General features: G+C 37.8%; 1 protein-coding gene across 2 annotated transcripts in view; it reads left to right on the top strand.

Annotated features, from left to right (window-relative positions):
• The window catches only part of Pkhd1 (PKHD1 ciliary IPT domain containing fibrocystin/polyductin), a 456733-nt gene that overhangs the window by 302657 nt on the left and 132713 nt on the right, over positions 1–21363 (top strand). For both annotated transcript variants that reach the window (XM_087898011.1, XM_087898010.1), the window contains exons 53-55: positions 7267–7404; positions 17625–17738; positions 20986–21073. In XM_087898011.1, the coding sequence (XP_087754137.1) occupies positions 7267–7404; positions 17625–17738; positions 20986–21073 (340 nt within the window). The remainder of the gene's footprint in view (positions 1–7266; positions 7405–17624; positions 17739–20985; positions 21074–21363) is intronic.

Genomic DNA, 21363 nt, shown 5'->3' with positions numbered 1-21363 from the left:
GGGATTTTGGCTGAACTTGTAGAATCTGGATAGTTTTGTTAAAATACTTGGAATTATGAATAAAGATTCTAGCAAACCTCATGATCTCTGAGAAAATATTTGAATTTAAACAGGAAGGAATTTGTTTTGAAAACCCAAGTAAACTCTTTTCTTCAGATTCATGTAATTTACTGAAATCCACAGGCAGACAGATAGAAGCATAAAGACTCTGGAACACTATAAATATCACAGATATTCAGAACAATGACAACCTCCACAGAAATCATTTGCACATTTTTGTATAATAAAATCATTTTATAAAATTATGAGTATTACATATAATTGTTCTTGCTTAGCAATTAAATCATTTGCAATAGCATATTGAAGTGTATGAGCCAATATTTGTCAGGATGATATTTTAAGCCTTCTCAAACAAATATATATTCACCGAACAGCGTTCATTAAATTTAAGAGCAAAATAGACTCCGAATGTCAACATCTTTAAGGAACATAGTAATGGTTTGGGGTTTTCCTCCAGTTAGAAAAATACATTAGTAGCGTGAGAACAAAAAAAAAAAAAAAAAACAGCAATGAAGAAAGATGAAGAACCTTATACTTTCTGAATATATTTCCCTCTCTGTTTTAAATGAAAAATAAACATGGGGCCTTTGCTTCCAACTCATGGGGAAATAAACACCGAATAGAGAACATTCATTGTATAGACCTCTGCCCAAAGTGCTTCGTTCATGAGCAAATGAGTTCATAGATTTCTACACTCTTTCTTCAGGGTCAAGCTGTGAACTTACGTGAACTCATCAGAAGTCAGTCTCACCGGCTAGTGGTGGTGCACGCCTTTAATCCCAGTACTCAGGAGGCAGAGGCAGGCGACCTCTGTGAGTTCAAGGCCAGCCAGGTCCAGAAGATCTAGTTCCAGTACAGGCTCCAAAGCTACACAGAGAAACCCTGTCTTGAAAAACAAAACAAAAAAGAAGCCAGTCTCATTGCTTTCCTTAGGGAAAAAAAATGAAACAAAATTCACATAGGAATGTTTGATGCCTCGTCTGGTTTCTACAAACTGTAGCCTGTAAAAATGTATTAGTTAGAGCAGATGAGGGTTACTAGCTTTTCCCTTCCCACAAAATACATGTTTTTAGTCACATATGCACTATCGGGTTTGGAGAGAGAACTTTATCCCCTACCTCATGTCAGCCTACACTCTTCCACAGTGAACTGAAGAAATAGAATTATGTGGCTAAAGCCAAACTCGTACTTAACAGCTAATCTCAAATTTATTAAAATGTATACTTATCCTTAGTATTCCAAGGTTTGATTTCTTTTATTTTTATTGTACATGACCTATTGATATAAGCAAAGGTGTTTGGTCTATGTTTGAAATTACAACTTCAAGTCATCCCATCTGAAGGTTTTGAGACTTTCTGGAGGAGAGTAGCAGTCTCAGTTAGGGTTTCTATTGCTGTGATAAAATACCAAGATCAAAAGCCACTTGGGAGGAAAGAGTTTATTTCATCTGAGAGCTTGTAGTCTAAAATCCAGGGAAGTCAAAGCAGGAACTCAAAACAAGGCCATGGAGGAACACTGGTCCTCATAGCTTGCTCAGCTTCCTTCTTTCCTTCCTTTCTTCCTTCCTTCCTTCCTTCCTTCCTTCCTTCCTTCCTTCCTTCCTTCCTTCCTTCCTTCCTTCCTTCCTTCCTTCTTCCCTCCTTCCCTGTCTCTATCTCTTTCTTTTTAACAGCACCAGGGACCACCAACCCAGGGATGACACCACTTACCACTGTGAACTGGGCCCTCCCACATCAATCATCAATCAGGAAAATGCACCACTGGCCAATCTTGTGCAAGCATTTACTCCATTCAGGTTCCCTCTTCCCAAACGACTTTCGGATCGTGTCAATTTGACATAAAACTAGCCAGCACAGGAGCACAGCACATGCCCTGGATTAAAACAGTAAGGCCAGATGAGAGGAGGAAAGATTTTTCTTTTCTTTTATTATTATGAAAACGGCACCACTCCCTGGCATTTTCCTTTCAGAATTTGGAGTTCAGAGGATTGATCTGATACTGTAGGTAATTTTACTTAAAAACCCTCCTATTACACAGATTCACAATATTTTTTTTGGTTTGTGTGGAACAGATGGTATAGACTAGAGGAAGAGGCAAACATTGTATGTTAAACATTTTATTGATCAATTAAAATATCATAATTTAAAGTGTTGATTCTGCTGTGGGAATTATGCATGTCTGTAAAGGACTGGGGAAGACATTCAGAGTATATGTACGATGGGAATGTAGTGTGTGGTTTAAACGAGGAGGGCTATTACCTCCCCCTTCCCAATCTCCCTTGCTGTCTGTATCTCTTTGTCTCTGTCTCTCTTTCTGTCTCTATCTCTGCCTCTGTGTATCAGTCAGTCTCTCTCTCTCTCTCTCTCTCTCTCTCTCTCTCTCTCACACACACACACACACACACACACACACACACACACACATCAGGAAGGCAGATGGTTTTCTGTCAAGTTGTGAGGAACCTGGCTTTCTTTCTTGAATCATGCCTTCAGGCCCTTTGCAAACTGCTTCTTTTGCCTATTTTTAAGACCAGTTTGAAAACAAGATGATAGTCAGGGGGTGGAATAAAGAAAGCACCTGTGTGGATTTAATTTTTTTTTTTTTAAAGCAAGCGCTAGCGCTTGCAGCTCATTGAACAGAGTGTTGTTCTAGGGAGAATGGATCCTTATTGTCGAGCACAGTCCTGTTCAGATTTCTGTGGGGAGGGTTCTCGTGAACACCCAGTACCATTGTTCCAGTAATGTGTCTCCTTGACACGAATTTTCAGTCATGGTAACCTTTCTTCATGGTGGATTATTTATGTGTGACAGCTCCACTATTTTTGTAGCATTGTTCGGGGCCATATTTATAAGTTATGATAGTATCCCTTAAAGTTACACAAGGCCACAAAAGATAGGAAGTACCACCACTAACCACAGCATATTAACTTCATTCTGATCTAAAAGTACTTTTCTTTTTAAAAGGAAGGATAGCTCATTTACTTGATATCTCAATGTCATTACGATTGACTTTTCATTTAGTTAAGGTATTTATAGGAAAATGTTGCAGCTGAGTCTGGATCGAGAAACAAATACATTATATATGGAAGGTGCAGGAAAATGACAACCTACAAATGCTTGTGTGCTCTGCTGTGCCTTGTGTGCTCTTGCTCTTCCTCAGAAGCTTCATTTATGTCCACTGTTGGTGCAGCCTTCTTCCTGACAATGGAGGGTTGTAATGGAAACTGTCCTCTCTTCCTCAATTATGGGCCTGATATAGTGCCTACCATACAAACAGTGCTGCTGTCTCCCCTAAATCATGCCTGTGCATGTGACCCCATCATTGTTCCTAAGATCTGTGCCCTTTGCCCCTGATCTCATTTCTGCAGGATTGAGACAAGTGTCAGACCCTTGGAATGCCACCCAAATAGTGACGTTGATTCTTAGACTTTTCTGGGAAAAGCTGAGTTTAAATCTAGGGTTGAAATTATATGGAATACTTGGTGATTATATTAGTTAAATTAGTCCTGAAATAAAAGGAAGTCCTAGTTCTGTGTCAGCAACATCTGTTTTTACAGTTAGGCCAGGTCTTCAGTTTTCTGTTCTCCAAGATGATGTTGCATTGGTACAAGACTGGCTCTCCTTTGTTTCCATTATCTTTATATCAAGTGTGCACAGGAAGCTTTTAAAGATACTACCTAGTGTTAAGTTTCCAGAGAATTCTTTTAAAGCTTCATATTTATGATTGTCCAAAGAGAGCATGTTCAGAAACCAAACCATATCAAACCAAAACAAACAAACAAACAAACAAAAAACCAAAAAGAAACCCAAATGTTTGGCAAGAGATCCTAGAATAATGATGGTGGGTGTTTAGTACTTGACGAATGAACAAGTGGTAGAAAGTGCAATTCGGTACCCAGAAATGCCACACCATGGTTGGTCCTAAGCCCCTTTGGGGGGAAAGACAGTCTTTAATTACATCTGGAACTCATTATTTCTTTTTGGAGGCTCTTTCCAGATCAGCTCCCCCATCAGCCTCCTATTGAGCAACAGAAATTCCAGATGGTTCCCTCCATATGGCAGTGCTCACTCTCTCAAGTAGGATAGATTGGTCATTGACAGAATAGGATGGAAGAGCCGCATCCATCCAGGATGAGGTGGAAAGTATTGGGCCACCGTTAAGATAGAGGTGGTCCATCATTTATACGTATTATCTGGGTTGTATAACCTTTTATGAGTGATTACTAGAAATACTTTGAGTAATGTCTCAGAAATGATGCTACTTGTAGAGACTGTAGCATATTGGTTCAAATTCACACCTGGACAAAAGGAAACAAGCTGTCCTTGTATCTGAGGGCAGATTGGCCTGGTGGCTTATCTGCTCTGGAGCCAATATCAGCATGAATTGTATATTCCATTGTTCATGCTAGTATCATCTCTACAATTGTGATACAAGGAGAACCCCTTAAGCATAAAATTTTATACGAGATACATTTATTTCATTATAGAAGAATTGTGTTGTAAGAAGTAGATTAGTGTATTTTCGAAATAAAGGTAGCTAGAAATAAAAAGGTCAGACCAATATCCATTTAATTAAGGTATAGCATCACTTCAAGTCTCAAGTATTATTTTATTAGTATATCTATCATGGCAACAATATAGTATATCTGTATATAATAAAGTAGTATATAATGTATAGTATATAGTAATATAATTAATATATCTGTATATTGGTAAGAAACACCTGTCACTCACCTTTCATTTTCAACTTCTTGAAAAGTTTGCTATATCTTAAGTAAGGAAAGGGACAAAAAGTTGGAGAGTCGAATTCAGGAAGCTTGAAATGCAAAATGTAACTCCCAAAGGAATAACTGATACTTCTTCTCTCTGTAGCCCATCCTCTCCGTCTGGTGTCTGCTGAATTTTATTGATGTGTTTACTGCTTGGTATTATTCTGAGGAACTAATGTACATTAGATTCTGTTTAAAATCCTGATAAAATAAACACAGGAGGGAAGAAGTCATGTACTGGTCCCACACAGTTAATCTGTGTGTGATTCCCCAGGGCACAATTGGAGTAGGTAGGACAATTCAAAGGAAGAATTCCTGCTAGATTGGTATGCAAATTCTATGCATTTGTCATATTTACCCGTGATGTACCTTTAAAGAGTCTACTATCATGTGTGTGGTTCTGTGTATAGTCTGTGAATGAAAGAAACATTTATCAACCATGCTTATTGTTTTGTCTAACAGTTCTATAAGCAGACACTGATTATGGCTTGGGACACATGATGACCATTTGCACAAAACTTTAACTTTTTAAGGACTTTAGTTTAAATAACTATTAACCTCAAATGTCAAGCCACAAACCATACCATCCTATGAATATTTCCCTCTTTTATTTGAATGTTTTGAGAAGTACCAGAGATGAGGCTGACCTCTTTCTCTGTCTAATCCATCATCTTACCTGTAAATACTGTAATGGATTCTTGTCTTGAAGGTATGTGTGGACAAAACTCACCAAAGCTGGAAAGACTTGTTTAATGTCTTTATTTTTGACAGTGTGATAAACACATTTCTTTTCCTTTATAAATGATTAGTTTCTTCCCCTAAAAAAAGGAGAGGAAGGACTGACTCGACGATGATGACATTTAGACAAGCAGTCATGTGTGTGTGGAGCTCAAAGAGCACCTTTCAGTGCTCGGACTTGAGTGTGTGGATGGTGTCTTGGGAATGTGGAAGAGATGGGTTATTTCTCAAGAGTCAGGAGTGGTGGGGATCTCTAAGGAGGAGGTGAGGAGTGCTTTGTTGTCAGCTGAGATCTCGAGCAGTTTCTCATCCAGTGGGTGTTGCTGATGAGGCCGGCCATGGACATACTTGGAGATCTACTCTCTGTATTCAGCTGAGAGAAGTGAGGAGGGAGGGAGCATGTAGAGGTTACAGGCTGGACTGAAGGCAGTATGCTGGAAGTATGTGTGCATGTTACTGGCTACAATGCAGTCATATGACATCTTTTAACTGTAAAGACAGCCCAAGCCTGGAGGCTCAGACTGTAAACTCAGGAGGAAGAAGGAGCCAGTTGGCTTGCAGCCTTATAGCCCTTGCTGTCTTTGCCACAGGAGGGCATGGCTGGTCTTCTAAGTAAAGAAACAGACAAGGGCTAGCAAGACAACTCATGACAAGTTAATTTGCTTGGTCAGGTCCTTAAGAACGGCAGAGTCCGTTGTTTCCTGGGATGTGAAATGAGATTATGCTAACAAAAGAACTTCTTTTAAAAATCTGTACACCTGTCAGTGATTGTGATGCTTAAAATTTAAAGCAGAAACATTTATTTGACATCTTGAATTCATGTTGAAGTATTTTCAGAGAGCAACACTTAATACTTCAGCACTCATGAAATATTTACTGTTTTAAGTGAAAATGTTTTATTCATACATTACTTTATTGTTAAGATCAGGCAAAAACCATGATTATTTCTCTTGAAGTTATACAAAGAAAGGCTTTCAGGAGAGGATGCAGGGAGGAGAATAATTGTTTGAAGTCACCCATGATCCCCATAAGCTTGCCAAGCAAATGGAAATCTGTACACAGACTGCTTCTCTCTAGCACTTACTGAGTGGGCACTGTGCACTTTGTATTACATCCTGGAAATTAGGGAATTCCATGTGACTTACCATGTTGTGTTAGCACCTTAATCTATCAACTCATTTAATACTCACAAAAGACTGAGGAGGAAGCAGATACTATTTTTATTTCCATTTTACAGACAAGACAACTGAGGAATGGATGGATAAAACTGGTCTCCCATCTAGCAGGTAACAGAGCTGGGATTTAGAACCAAATTATAGATCTTTTCAAGGCCAAGAGCTTTTCCTTTGTTCTGTGTGCTTTGAAATTTGTCAAAAGTTAGGACACAAGTATAACGTATATGAAGTTCATATCTTTATGTACTAAATTTGTACTAAATTAGGGTTGTGTGTGGGGTGCTTGAGGACAGCTTTAAGCAAGGCTTTTGGTCATAACATAACATGTTAAAGAGTGGTAAAATTTACTAATCATGACTGACTTTCTTTCCTACAGAGTATTTGTTCTGGTTGCTGCAGTTGGCCTGACTCAGGTCACAACAGGAACAGCTCCTGAATTGCCAGAAGCCTGGAACATCCCCGGAGGAGAGAAGCTGGCTTTTGCTTTAGGTGCACACATCTGAGTAACCTTTTTGCTTTCTGCAGACAGGACTGTTCTGGTGGATACTGATCTCCCAGTGCTTAGACGCCTCTATGTGATGGGGACCCTAGAATTCCCTGTGGACAGAAGCAATGTTCTAAGTGTGGCCTGCTTACTCATTGCAGGAGGGGAACTGAAAGTAGGTGAGTAAGTGTGCAGGGATTGGACTGGCAATGTAATGGTAGTCATGTTCTGGGGAACGTGTTGTGGGAAGTAGAAGACAGCATTGATCCTCTGCCTGACATAGGCTGGAGGGCTAAGGCTAGAAGTGTGTTTCCAAATACATCTTTAGATGTGGACAGTGGTGACTTCTCTTTGTTCTTTCTTACTGACTCTCTTGTCATTCCCTTTTTGTTGCTCTAGATGGACTCTAAGTTAGATAACCTGGGGCCAAACTCATCACATATTCATACTGTCTGTTTGATTGTAAACAAATCAAATTCAGGGGACCTCCATCTCCTCACTTGTAACAAACACAATTATGGAGACTACCACAGGGGAATGAGATGTCTAAATAGATGCAGCGGCTCACAATGCCTTATAGTAGGTGTTTGAAAAATATTACTTTATCAGTCAGGGGGTCCATACACAAATTGGTAACATGAATTTGACATTTTTAAAGACTTAAATAAGTGGACTGTTTACCAAATTACATTTGGAATGATGCTCTCCTTAGGGCTAGTAAAGCCAGATATTCCTGCTTCGCTTTGCTGTAAATGGTGGAAAGATTGAGTTGTTCCTGTAATCCAGACTTGGGAGTGTGGAGAGGGTTGTCAGACATATGTGCATGAGTGTGAGCATGGTTGGCACTCAGCCTTCACATGAGAATGTTTTATGGGAATCAGTATGGGAAACCAGCCTCTTCTCAGCAGGTTGGAAGCCAGAGAGGACTCTCCAGTTCTGTGTTCCCAGGTCAATTGCCACCTAGGACACTGCACAGATTAGAGATTGTGTCTTCGGAACATAGGCACCAACAGAAGTTCCTCAATGAAGTTGTCTTTCAGTTATCAGAACAGAAGCAATGCTCCTATCAATAGACCCGAGAAGTCGGCTGGCCTTTCAGCCACGTCCCCATGCTGGTAGTCTTGACAGTGATCTTGTCAGCTGTAATTCCTGCGCTTTCTCTCTGTGCTGCCTCTAATAACGGTTTTCCCAGTATACATGTGTGTAAGGCTTCTTTTATTTTGCCTTCTGTACTGGGGCACCTAAGTATACTTTTTCATCTGTTTTCTTCATTAGATAATTTCCACCCATCTCTATCCACTGGGAAATGACTCTATATTTTGATGTTTTCATTTCTGATTATGACTTTTGTCCCATTTGTTTAGCAGTCTATAAAATTCTCATCTAATCACTGATGAAAATACTTAATAAATAATTGTCTGTTAGTAGAAAACTATTGGCAGTACCACTTTCTCATTGGAACTGTTCTTTTTAGGCTTTTGAGGCTGCTTGTAACATGTAACTCGTGGACGGAAAATCTGTACCTTTGAAAGAGAGAGACCCTGTGCTACTTTCCAGCTTTGCTTTAGATGTTTCAGATAGTTTAAAATTATGTCTGCATCACTAGATAATGGCGTATCTTCTTTCTCTCTGTTTCATCCATGTGTTTCAGGCCTAAAGGTTTCTTATTGGAGCCCATCTGTCCAATCCTATGTGTGTTATGCCTCAAGGAAGACTTTCAACCCATCTGTCCACACCTACAGAAAGCCCAAAATGAGACAGATAATACGGCTAGTTAGTAAACAAACTTAATAAATGCGGACGTTTGCACAGCATTCTGCCAAAACATATCTGCTATGTGATGCCATTTGATCCAAATACTAACGGTGCGGAATTCTGGTTCTTGGTGGTTAAGATTTTGAGGCAATGGATGCTGACAAAAGTATCACCTGATTTTCAGAATCATAGAAGGCTGGAATTCGAAGTAAATTTGAGATCAAAGTTGCATTACAGATGCCATAGTAAAGTCAGTTACATTCTTCAGTGCTTGTCTTACTGGTCCAATGGAACACGTGCATGGGCAGAAGTAGAACAGATGAAGAAATTGAAAATTATCCTCTGGCTATTATTATAGTGGCTGATAAAGGCATCCTCAGCAGAAAATCTTACCCTGCCCTTGTAACAAAAAAAAAACAAACAAAATAAAAACCCGTAAACAAATGAAACAAAGCAAAATCTCAAAAAACAATCTTTCAATATACATTTCTTTAAAAATACTTAGTTTTAAATATGTATATAAGTGTGTGTCTTTGTGTGGGTAAGTGCTTGTTTGGTTCAGAAGAGGACCTCAGACCCCACCCCACTGCCAGAGCTGGAGTTACAGGCGGGTGTGAACCAACTGATGAGACTGTTGGGGACCTAACTCAGGTCCTCTGTAAGAGTAGTTTGTGTTTTTAACTGTGAATCCATTTGTCAGGCCAGCATGTGTATTTCATAAGAGATGGTAAATTTTAATAAACTTGACACCCTTCTTCCATTCCTTCACAGCTTAACTTTTGCCTTTAACTTAATCAGTGTGTGTGTGTGTGTGTGTGTGTGTGTGTGAGAGAGAGAGAGAGAGAGAGAGAGAGAGACAGACAGAGAGAGAGAGAGAGACAGAGAGAGAGAGAGAGAGAAGAGGGAGAGAGAGAAAGAGAGAGAGAAGAGCGTTTGGCTTTGTGTATACTACAGTGCACAGTGCACTTGTGGAGGTCCACGAACAACTTGTAGAAGTTGGTTCTCTCCTTCCACATTGTGAGTCCTGGGAATCAAACTCAGAAGGTAATCTGGTTTGGGGGTAGGCCCCACTTCAACATGTTCCTAACTGTCATTGAACATACCACATACTGAAAGTTAACAGTTATTCACCTTGAGTAATATATAGAAATACTTTCCTGAATGACATCCTGGAGGAAGAATGAAGAAAATAAGTAAAAACTGAGAGGGAAGTGATTTCTCTGTTGTGCTGGTTTTCAGTTCCACATATACATTTCTCGTTCCTTCTCTTCCCCCTTTTCTCTTCCCTATTTTTTCTTTTATTAAACAGTTAGTTCAGTGCCAGGCTTTGCTTTGGGATGGACTATCTTTTAAGCATTGGGACAAAGAGGATCCTAGAGTTTTTTCATTTGTTTGTTTGGAAAAACAAATGATGAGAGAGTAAGATGAACAGGAATGAGAAATTTAGATGACAACATATGTTCTAAAGGAAACTAAGGAGGCAAATAATTTGAAGAGAGGTCCAGGTCGGATGTTGGCCACCAGGCTACGTGGTGACTGAACGACATTTTAATGGATCATGTAACTTCAAGCTAAAGAGAACAGAAGGACCTAGCTCAGTATTTCTCAACTTGCCTAACATTGCAACCCTTGAATACAATTCCTTATGTTGTGCTGACCCCTAACCATAACATTATTTTCGTTGTTGCTTCGCAACTGCAATGTTGCTACTGTTATGTGAAGTGTAGAGTGCTATCTGATATGTGAACCCAAAGGGGTTGCCACCCATGGATTGAGAACTACTGAGACCTACAAAGACCTGGACCTGAAAAGATTACAGAAGACTACCCCAGCCTTGATGAAAAGCTCATGCAAAAGCCTCGAGACAGGAAAATGTACTGCAGGGTGAAAAAATGGAAGGACAGCTGCTGGACTAGAAAATGGCGTAAATTAAGTTTTTAATTCTACTCTAGAAAAATCATTGTGCAGCTTCTAGAAAATTCTTCAAAAATAACTGTGATCTTGGGCGTCTCTGCAATGATATGAATCACCCCTCCACAGTCTTCGTGAGAAAGCTGAGATAGACAGATATTACTCATTTGTTTTATGATCTTGTATTTGGGAAAGAACAAAGGCGTGTTCAACAGATGTTGCAATTATCTTTAATACTCCCTTCCCTGCTTCCAGCACTTCTGCCTCTATTAGAAAACCTTGCTTGTCTCCACTAGTAGATCCCATTCAGTATCTTATTTCTGGCCTATTCTACCCATTCTTCTTGACCTTACTATATTCACCTTGATAACATAGTGTATCAGTTTTCAAGTATCCTTTCTATTAAGTGATAGAGTTCTGTGCATATTGTAAAACTTATTGTTAGCTTCTGGTAGTATGTGTAATTGCTATATAGATGAATGCATGGGTATGCCTAGGTCTATCCTTTAGCTCAGTGCTTTTATTCCTTAGAACACACCATGCTTTAATGGCTATATCTATGAGGAAGGGATTACAGTTTTCATATATAAGTGACCACAATACATTTATCTCCTGTAAGAAAGGAACTGAGCAAATACGAAAACAGAGTAAAACTTTGGTGGTCCAAGTTCAGATTTTACAATCCTTCCTGAATATAACCTCAAAATAAACATTGGTATGTTGGTTTGTTAATGTGTGTTTGTTTGCTCTGGTGCGCCTGCTTGCACCCATCTCTTATATTTAATGTGTTCTCTTAAGTTCATCATCAGCACCTGGCTTTGGTTGTCGGCGAATGAAGTCCTAAGTGTATGGGAGTTTCCTTCATTGCTTCCATGATTGGAGTTTTCTCCGTCTCAAAGAAAAAAAAAATCTATAGTTTAGGGCTGGAGGAATGGCTCAGTGGTTAAGGGCTCTTCCAAAGGTCCTGAATTCGATTCCCGACAACCACATGGTGGCTCACAGCCATCTCTAATGAGGTCTGGTGCCCTCTTCTGGCCTGCAGACATACACACAGAATATTGTATACATAACAAATAAATAAATATTTTTAAAAAATCTATAGTTTAATGCCTTCTCAACTGGCAGTTCTGCAAGACTCACTGGAGTGTTAAGTAATAAGAAGTAAATAAACCTGAGAAACTCTAGGTTACATTCTTCTGCCTATAGCCATGATACCACTGAGCAAACAGAAAACCACATGTGTGATGTTTATTAGAAATAATTTATCAGCAGACAGAGAGTTGGTTCAGTGGTTAGATCACTTGTTGCTCTTGCAGAGGACCTGGATTCAGTCTCCAGCACCCACATGATGGCTCACAACCATTTTTAATTCTAGTTCCAGGGGGATCTGACACTCTCTTGTGAAGCTGGTGGGCACCAGACATGTAATTTATAAACATATATACACAAAGGCAAGACACTTATTCACATAGAATGAGAAAATAATTTTAAAAATAATGTATCAGCTTAAAATAAATAGTAACATTCTCTTTCAAGCAACTACACTTTTAATCTGTACATGTACCACACATGTTTCCACAAAGACATGGTTCCTGAGAGCTTAAGTGGACCACTCACCAGCCAACCAGGTTTCACACTGACAGATCGTTAATCATGGTAATGGTTGACTGATAAAAAATTAAAGTCACATTGAAGACATGCAGTTTCTAAATACCATATGTAATACTCTGTGATGTATAACTGTAGTAAGCACAGAATTCCAGTTCTGTACTTGAAGAGGTCTGATAATCCCAAAAGATGGACAGTAAGTAATAAGTGTTTCAAGATGAGATTTGCCATAGAACGATATTATTTCTGGATGAATATACTTTTTCACAAACACCACATTATCTTTCAGTTTTACTTAAGCATTGTTAACCAAAACTCTAATAAACCTGAAAATTCTTCTAAGTAAATATCTTTAATACTGAACTACTTCAAAATCAGTATTTTTCTAATTTATACTTTTAATTCATCAATGTCTTTAAAATAAATTTAAAAAATATATAACTTTTGCTTAATAATTACCATGAGTAATTAATTGTCCTTTATTTAGTAACTTTATTTTGTACAAGGTAAATTACATATTAAATAAATAAATTCACATTTAAATAGTCACCTACTAATTAATTTCTGTGAAGAGTAACTTTTTCTTCATAAATGAATATACTTCATTTTAATCAAATTTGCACTCATTTCTCCCCTGTTCCTAGTGATTCCCTCTTACTTATCCCCTTTATGTCCAAACCTTATGTCCTATTATATTTTAATATAGTTACATAGTTATCTTTAGAAAAGATAAGAGGGGGCTTCAATACAGTTCCTGGCTTAAGATTTCCCATAAAATCAAGGCTGCCTCATAATGGGTCTTCTCGCATCTACTTCCCAAGTGCTGGTGTTCCAGATGTGTGTCACCATGCTGGGATAAACCTTTAATGAAGAAATAAACATTTTGATTGAATATACCGTTAGGCACATATATATTTAGGATCATTATAACTGATTCACATTTTTATTACTCTCAGTTGTTTCTCTTTACTGTAGTTTGCTGCAAGTAAGTTGGTCTCAATGAACTAGTTCATCATTCTATGAAACATTTTAAAGTTAATTCTGGCGACACACTGTTTCTTAGCTCACAAAGAACAGAAAACAGGCCCAAGGAACTCATGTTCCAGTTTTAAATGTTTTGTGGCCTGTTGTTATAGCTGAGGGGGGTCGCTTAACCCTGACTTACTTGACAAAGAAAGATATGAATAAAGATGGACTCTCAGAGTTAGCTGGCATGGCATCTCAGGTAAAGAGAGGAAGAATTTGTTGAGGGACTTCCTGTGTCTCAGCTATGGAGCTCATTAGAAAAGGGAAAGGAAGGGGGTTGAGCATGAAATATAAGAACTACTTCTCCTCTTTTGCTGTTTCAAAGCCTTTAAAAATATTTGCCATTTTTTTTTGTAAATACCATGCTGAAGAACTTTGAGGATTTGTTCATCTTTATCCATATTGAGTGCTGAATGTTTAGTTCAAACTTTTTAACATATAACAAGAGGCATGGCCATTCTTATATACTCCAATTCAAGAACACAGTACATTCTTAGGAATCAATTAGAGTGGAGCCAGGTATGGTTGGAAATTTAAGGACGGGGAGAAACAAAAACTGTGAACAGAAAGATCTGAAAGATTAGACAATTATCCTGACTGTGTCTGTTGACTACAAGGTGTTGGGATTCAGGTTGATAGAGTAGGCTTAAGCGCAAACTAGGCTCATACCTGATTCTATCATAGAGATTTAGTTAATAAAGTAATAAAGGCTCATTTCCCTTTTTCTTATGTTTTGAAATTCATGGAATCCATTTGTACCATATCCGCTAAATCAATAATGGTTATCTTTGGTATACCAGAACTTATTTTCTTCCATCTCCCCAGGTGATTTTAACATCTGGAATCAATTCTTTTCCCCCTCCATTGCCAACCATCATGCTAAGTAATAACAACTTTGCTTTACTTCTCCTTCATCCTCCATGTGTCTTAGGATGGTATTTATTAAATCTAAGCCTAATGCCACTTAATAATAGCTATGTAGTTTCTGACTAGTGGTGTAAGCTCTTCTTGCCTCAATTTCCTCATGGGAATCTCTAGAGTCTTCACGGAAGACCTGTGAGAATGTAATGTATGCAAAACACCAGTAATGTCTTCACAACACATGACGATTTTCTCCCATCATATAAACTACAACAGATTTACAAAGGCAAACCAAGACCCCGCTGCATCATCTCAGAGCTAGCTGCTCTTATTTATTGGTAAAGTCTATATTGAAAAGAGCATCTATCTCTGTGAGGTTGAGAAGACAAGGAGGACAGCAGCTCAGAAAGCTTCCCTTTCACCTGCTTTTAAAATCTGGGAAGCACAGTATTTTAATGTAGAATATCACACCTTTCTTTCTCTTGCCCCTGCCTGGTTGCTGAGTAGTTCCAGCCTCCATCTTTCCCTCTCCCATGTTAATAAAAAAGACTCCAAATTCTGGTCGCTTCAGATTCTGAAAGATCACGGCAGGCTGACTAATTTTGCCCAGATTTTCTGTGAAGGCCCCACATGTGCTGCAGTTTTGAGTTGCATAATTGATTTAATCTCTGATTTTAGAGAAACGTGCAACTCTTTTTGTGGGACTCTGCATACATTTCTCTAGGGCAAAAAGTGTCCTACTTTTCCTCTCTGGTATCTGTTTAGTGCTAGGCCATTTTTCCCCCCTGTAAGACGTTACCCTCCATGAAATAAATGAAATCGCAGTTGGAAAACAGCTTACTGGACAGACTTCTGGCAGCAAGATAGAGTCACATCAGGCACATTTGCTGAACAGTCCCCAGTCTTTGCTTCCTCCCTTCTTGCTCTCCATATCTTTGGGCTCAGAGGATACCTTCATATCCCAGTTAAGACACTGTGGCATCTATATAGAACCAGACCTTTCTTTAGTGTTGTATAGTTGGTTGTTTTTACTCTTTTGTTCTTTGGGGCCCACCACCCAGCTCTCAAATAAATACAACAGGAGACTTATGAATGCCTGGCCTTAGTTTGTCTTGTTTTCTTGCTAGCTTTTTTAGTTTAAATAGTCCCATCTACCTTTTGCCTCTGGGCTTTTATCTTTCTTTATTTCTATATACTTTTTTTTCTTTCTTACTCTGTTGCTAGTTATATAGCTGGGTGGCTGCCCCTCGATGTCCTCCTCTCCTCCTCCTTTTTCTTGCTCCTTGATCCTTCTTCCTAGATTTCTCCTCCTAATTATTCTCTCTGCCTGCTCACCCTGCCTATCCTTTCTTCTGCTTGACTATTGGCTTTTCAACTTTTTATTAGACCAATCAAGTGTTTTAGATGGGCAAAGTAACCCAACTTCACAGAATTAAACAAATGCAACATAAAGGAATGCAACACACATCTTTGCATCATTAAAATAAAAGTGCCACCGCATAAACAAATATAACACATTTTAAAAAATATTCAAAAACAGTGTTGTAGCATGAACACCTAAGCCATGCTTGCCCTTGACTCATGTGCTGTCCAGTGATGTGGGATTTCCCTCTGTATGCTGTGATTACCATTAATGAATGAAGAAACAGCTTTGGATCTATAGCAGGGCAGAACTTAGCTAGGTGTGGAAAACTAAATTGAATGCTGGGACAAAGAAGGACAGAGTCGAAGAGAAGTCATGGAGACAGATGTGCTGAGACTTTGCTGGTAGGCCACGACCTCATGGTGATGCACAGATTAATGAAGATGGGTTAAATTAAGAGTTAGCTAATAAGAAGCTAGAGCTAATAGATCAAACAGTGATTTAAATAATACAGTTTCTGTGTGATTATTTTGGGGCTATGTTGCCAGGAACCAAAAACTGGCCTCCTTACTACAGTAAAGATTGATTTGTCTCTCTGAATCTTGCTGTCAACACTTCTAACAGTAATGGCTCACAAGGATGATTTGAGGAGATACACATACACCAAACAATCCCCAAACTTACAACAAGTGCATAGGAAGTCCTAACAGGAATGTGGAGTGGATTTTTGCTGCCTGAGAGAAGAATAACCAAAATGACAAGTAGATAAATTTATCAATTATTTCGTACCATATTTGACAGTCACATTTCTTTTGTTCACAAGAAACTGGTAAAGCAGAAAGACTCATTTGATGGCGGATGATTTTAGTGAGCCTGCTTCCATAGAATATATAGTTTGAGGAGGATGTTTATACTGGTTATTTCTTCAACAATGGCTTCTGTAGGAATAGCATAGCTTTCCTAGGTCTGTATTCATTAATATCTTGTTAGCAAGTCTCTGAACATTCATCTAACTGTAAAGAACATGACTGCTTCCTCAAGAGACTCTTGAAAGCAATTCCCATCTGTCTGTCATAGCCTTATGTTTCCTTTGCTGCAATGATGCTAAGAGAACTTATAAAAAGCAGTTTATTACTGGTTTGATAAACCATGATTGTATGAAGTCTGCTACATACTGCTAGTTGTATAGATTTAGATTCATACCCAAAGCTTTAGGCCTTTTTCTATGTGGATATTTACATCAAAATAAGAATCATGCTTCTTAGATTTGTAGTGAACACTAAATGCTAAAACCATGTGAAGGAAACACTAATTCACACAACCATGGTCACTGTATTAGCCAGGATTCACCATAATAATGGTTTTTAGTACATCACTCCTATACCTCAGTGGTTTGTAAAATGAGTATTCATATTAGACGAGGTTGAACCTGACTCCAGCCTGCTTGCTGGAGTCAAAAACCTTAGGGTTTTTCTGAATGTCTCTTCATTTAAAAATCCAAGTTTTTATAAATGAGGAACTATATAATAGAGAAGAGATGTGGAGAATACTTGGCAAGTATTTACATTACCAACTAACAAAAAAATTACTACTTTCCATCCAAACATCACTAGCCCACTAGAACACGTCACAAAATCGGCCTGGGTAATAGGAGCCAGTAAAGTGTACTCTGAGTCTATGATGAGAGGTAGCAGGTGATTCATGAATGATAACCCAGACTTCTTCAGAGATGGTTGTAGGAACTCATGATTTCTGCTGTCATCTCATTGATGTGACCATTGCCGCTTCCCCAAACAATCGATAGCAGACATTTACTCTGGATTCTTTCTTTGCATTTCAAATTATTTTAGATGATATACTTTGTTTTCTTAACAGGTACTTTAACAAATCCCTTAGAAAAAGAACAAAGACTTCTGATTATCCTCAGAGCCTCAGAAGAAATATTTTGTGACTATTTTAATGGAATAAGTGTTGACCCAGGAACAATTGGTAAGAGTTAAATATAATGTATATTAATAATATAATATGTGTGTCTATGTGTTTGTAAAAGAGAGAAGACAGAAAGAAAGCGCAAGACAGAAAGAAAGACAAAGAGGCAAAGGACTTCCATTTCTTGGATAGCTGCTAAATTCTAGAAAGTTTATATTTACTTTTTGACTTTTGAGATGTCCAATGTCCATTTACAGATATCATAACTATGACTCAGCAGTAATGAACTATGTATGTGCAGTGACCAGAAGATCCTTCACTGTTGATAGTGACATTGCCATAGTATTATAGTATCAGATCCTAAACTGGTCTACAAAACCAAAGACAGGGAACTCAAAGATTGGGACATCTTGTACTGACAAGATTCCAAATCAGTGGGTATTACAGGATAAGAGCGTTTCCCAATGGCACTGTATAGACATTACTCACTATGTAAAAGGGAAACCTCTTGACTAGAAGTTGTTTCCCCTCCTTTAAGAAAATTCATTCATTTCAAAACTACATCCCCTTTAACTTATTTTTTTTCACTTCTCTGTAAGAGGAGAGTTAAAATGAGTCAGGTCATGGTCATTTACTATGTTTTTGAGTATTGTGTTGCTATATAGCCTAGATGTATGTGTTACTGTCACGAGCTAGAGTAGCCAGAGTAGGGATTTCATTGGAATTTCCTTTAGATGAACAGCTGTGATGGATGTTTCAAAGTCACACACACACATACACACACACACACACACACACACACACACACACACATGGGCGTGCGCGTATGCACACAAATATAGCACATGTATGACATTTCTTACCATTTTGGGATAAATATTCAGATAGTGTGAGATTTATTAACTTACTTCCAAAACATCAAACAATTGTTTTATAATATGTTGAAATGCTTTATAATTTCAAATTTTTTTCCTATGTTTATTTTATCTTTTCATGGCATGAGTAGAAGAATTTTTAACTTTACAGTTGATCAAGAGGAGAGACTATACTAAGGGCATTTGATTTGATCCATTTGTTCTATATCACATTGGTTGAAATCTTCAGACTGGAGTCCATACAAATAAGCATGCTGTCCCTGGCCCCAGCCCTGTGCTTCAAGCAGTGCCTTTCAATTTTCTTTTCTACTAGCAGCTTAAACAAAGGATACACAACTCACAGCATACTTATCTTCTTTGGCATCATAAGCAAAAGGCAGGTTTTAATCATTTTAAGTAGTTTATTACCTTCTTGAAACAACTATCAAATGATACAGTGATATTTTACAGTTAACCTTTGATGATAGAAATAAGCAAGAAATCTGTTTTTCTGGTTAATTGAATATTCAGGATAAAGATTTTAAAGATATGATTTTTTTTGTAATAAACATTGTTGTTGGAAATCTCTCTAAGTCTCCCCAAAATTCTGTCTACCTAGGCACTTAGCATATGATGCATAAGAGATGATTTTAGTTTTATGGTTTGATATTATGTGACATGAAATTATCAAACTATATTATGAAGAATTGATTCTAGGATGTGCTCTGAAAGTAATATTCATTCTGCATCTACTAATGGTTATATTTTTTATCTTCTAACATATCTTTCTGAATTAGAGTACAGAAGAAATACAGACATTGGCACAAACACTTAAGTAAGGTCTCAGTAATTATGATTTTATTGTTTTGGTCCACAATGGAAAAAAATCCAATGCACATTGTTGACATTGCAATGATGTTTACATTTTTCATTCATGTCTTTTTTTTTTTACAAAATATTATGAATATTTAGGTTGTTAAATTAGTTGCTTGCAACAAAATGTTTCCATTTGTATAGGTTATTCACACGCTCCACTTGAGTGTAGGGTGAAAACATTAAAGCGTTATGTCAAGTGCACATATTTATAGACATATAACATATATAGACTTACAACATTTATAGCATATCGTATAATAAAGAACATATTTATTATCTAAGTGAAATAAATATGCATATGTTGACACATGATTACTTTTTGTTCTTCTACTGGAATGCATGCTCACATATTTTAGAACACAAGACTATGAGAAATTATACTTAATATGATTGGAAATTGTTATGAAGTACTTTTGAGAAAATCCTCAAATACCTGAAGGCTGAATCTCCCTGATAAGACTACTGTTTGTACGTGGGATCCCATTTATAATCAAGTCTCTAGTAAACCCTAATTGACTCCCTTAGTTGAGATATATTCTTCCCTGATCTCATATCTATCCTTCCTCCCTCCCCTCTCCCAGTCCCCCGAGCTTTCCCCATTCTTCCCCTGTTTCCTTCTCTCTAATCCTCTCCCCTTCCAACAACCCTCCCACCTCCCCATGCACCTGAGGTTACCTGGGACTCTTGTCTATTTCCAATCTCCAAGAGGAAAACTACCTGAATTTTCTTCAGGTCTACCCTCCTATCCAGCTTCTCTAGGATCACAAATAATAGGCTCAAAGACCTTTAATTATGGCTAGAATACACTTATGAGTGAATACATAACATATTCCTCTTTTTGGGTCTGGCTTACCTGACTCAGTAAAGCGTTTTCTTTTCTTTTTTTATTATTATTTTTATTTTAATTAATTAAATAAATAAATAAATAAATTTTTACTGGGAACCCCTCCAGAATCAAGTCTCTTGCAAACCCTAAAATGGCTCCCTTAGCTGAGATATAAACCTCCCTGCTCCCACAACCATCCTTCCTCCCTCCCCCCTCCCATTCCCCCAAGCCATCCCCAATCCTCCCCCTCTCCCCTCTCCCAAAACAAAACAGCATATCTGTTTGTTCATGTCTCCATGGATCATCTCTAGTGAGACAAATTATTAAATTTGAACACTGAAAACAAAATTGAGGTCCCATCTTCAGGAAATAGAATGAACCTTGCCTATTGCACAGTCTAAGGTATATCATAAAATACCAAAACTGATTGTCTTCTATCAGATCAAAAAAGTTTTGACGTCACCTTAAAAGCAAAAGGACATACCACTTTAAATTGGACTGGCTCACCATTAGATGGTGTTTCTCTACTTTTAGATTTTCATTATGTTCTGTAGCTTTGATTTCCCCATAGGACTTTGGGTTATATTTGACTTGAATAGAAATATTCTATTTTAAAGATAGGACGGACATAGTTAGATATGGATTATATGTCACATATTTTTGTGTATGAACCTTTGAACCATATTTTACTTATCTGCCCTTAATTAAGATGGAAGTATTTTCTTAGTGATTTGTTGATTCAATTTTTCAGGAGTTTATGGGAAGCTTTCCCTTTACAGTGCTTATCCTAAGAAATCCTGGGTACACCTTGGAGCCGATATTGCACCAGGAAATGAGAGGTAAGGAAAGAATTAGAGATCTTTATTTGTTGTTATTGTTTCATTTGGTTCTCTGTGATGTTTTAGTGTGATATGAAACACTGAGCAACATCATTGAAGGCAGGGTGACTAGAGAAATTAAACATGTAACACAGTAAAAGGACAAAAGGAATGGAATGTAGGGGAAGAACACTTTGTATACTAAGAGTAGTTTTAGAGAATGCATACTTTTTTCAATAGTGTATAGAGATATGGGTTCTTTGAGATAAAGCAAAGAGTATGAATTGAAAATGCAATAGTGAGGATTGACA

The sequence above is a fragment of the Myodes glareolus genome, chromosome 18, assembly GCF_982192425.1.
Source record: "Myodes glareolus chromosome 18, mMyoGla1.1, whole genome shotgun sequence".
NCBI lineage: Eukaryota > Metazoa > Chordata > Mammalia > Rodentia > Cricetidae > Myodes > Myodes glareolus.
The sequence above is the reverse complement of the archived record's forward strand: the minus strand, read 5'-3'. Positions and strand labels throughout refer to the sequence as shown.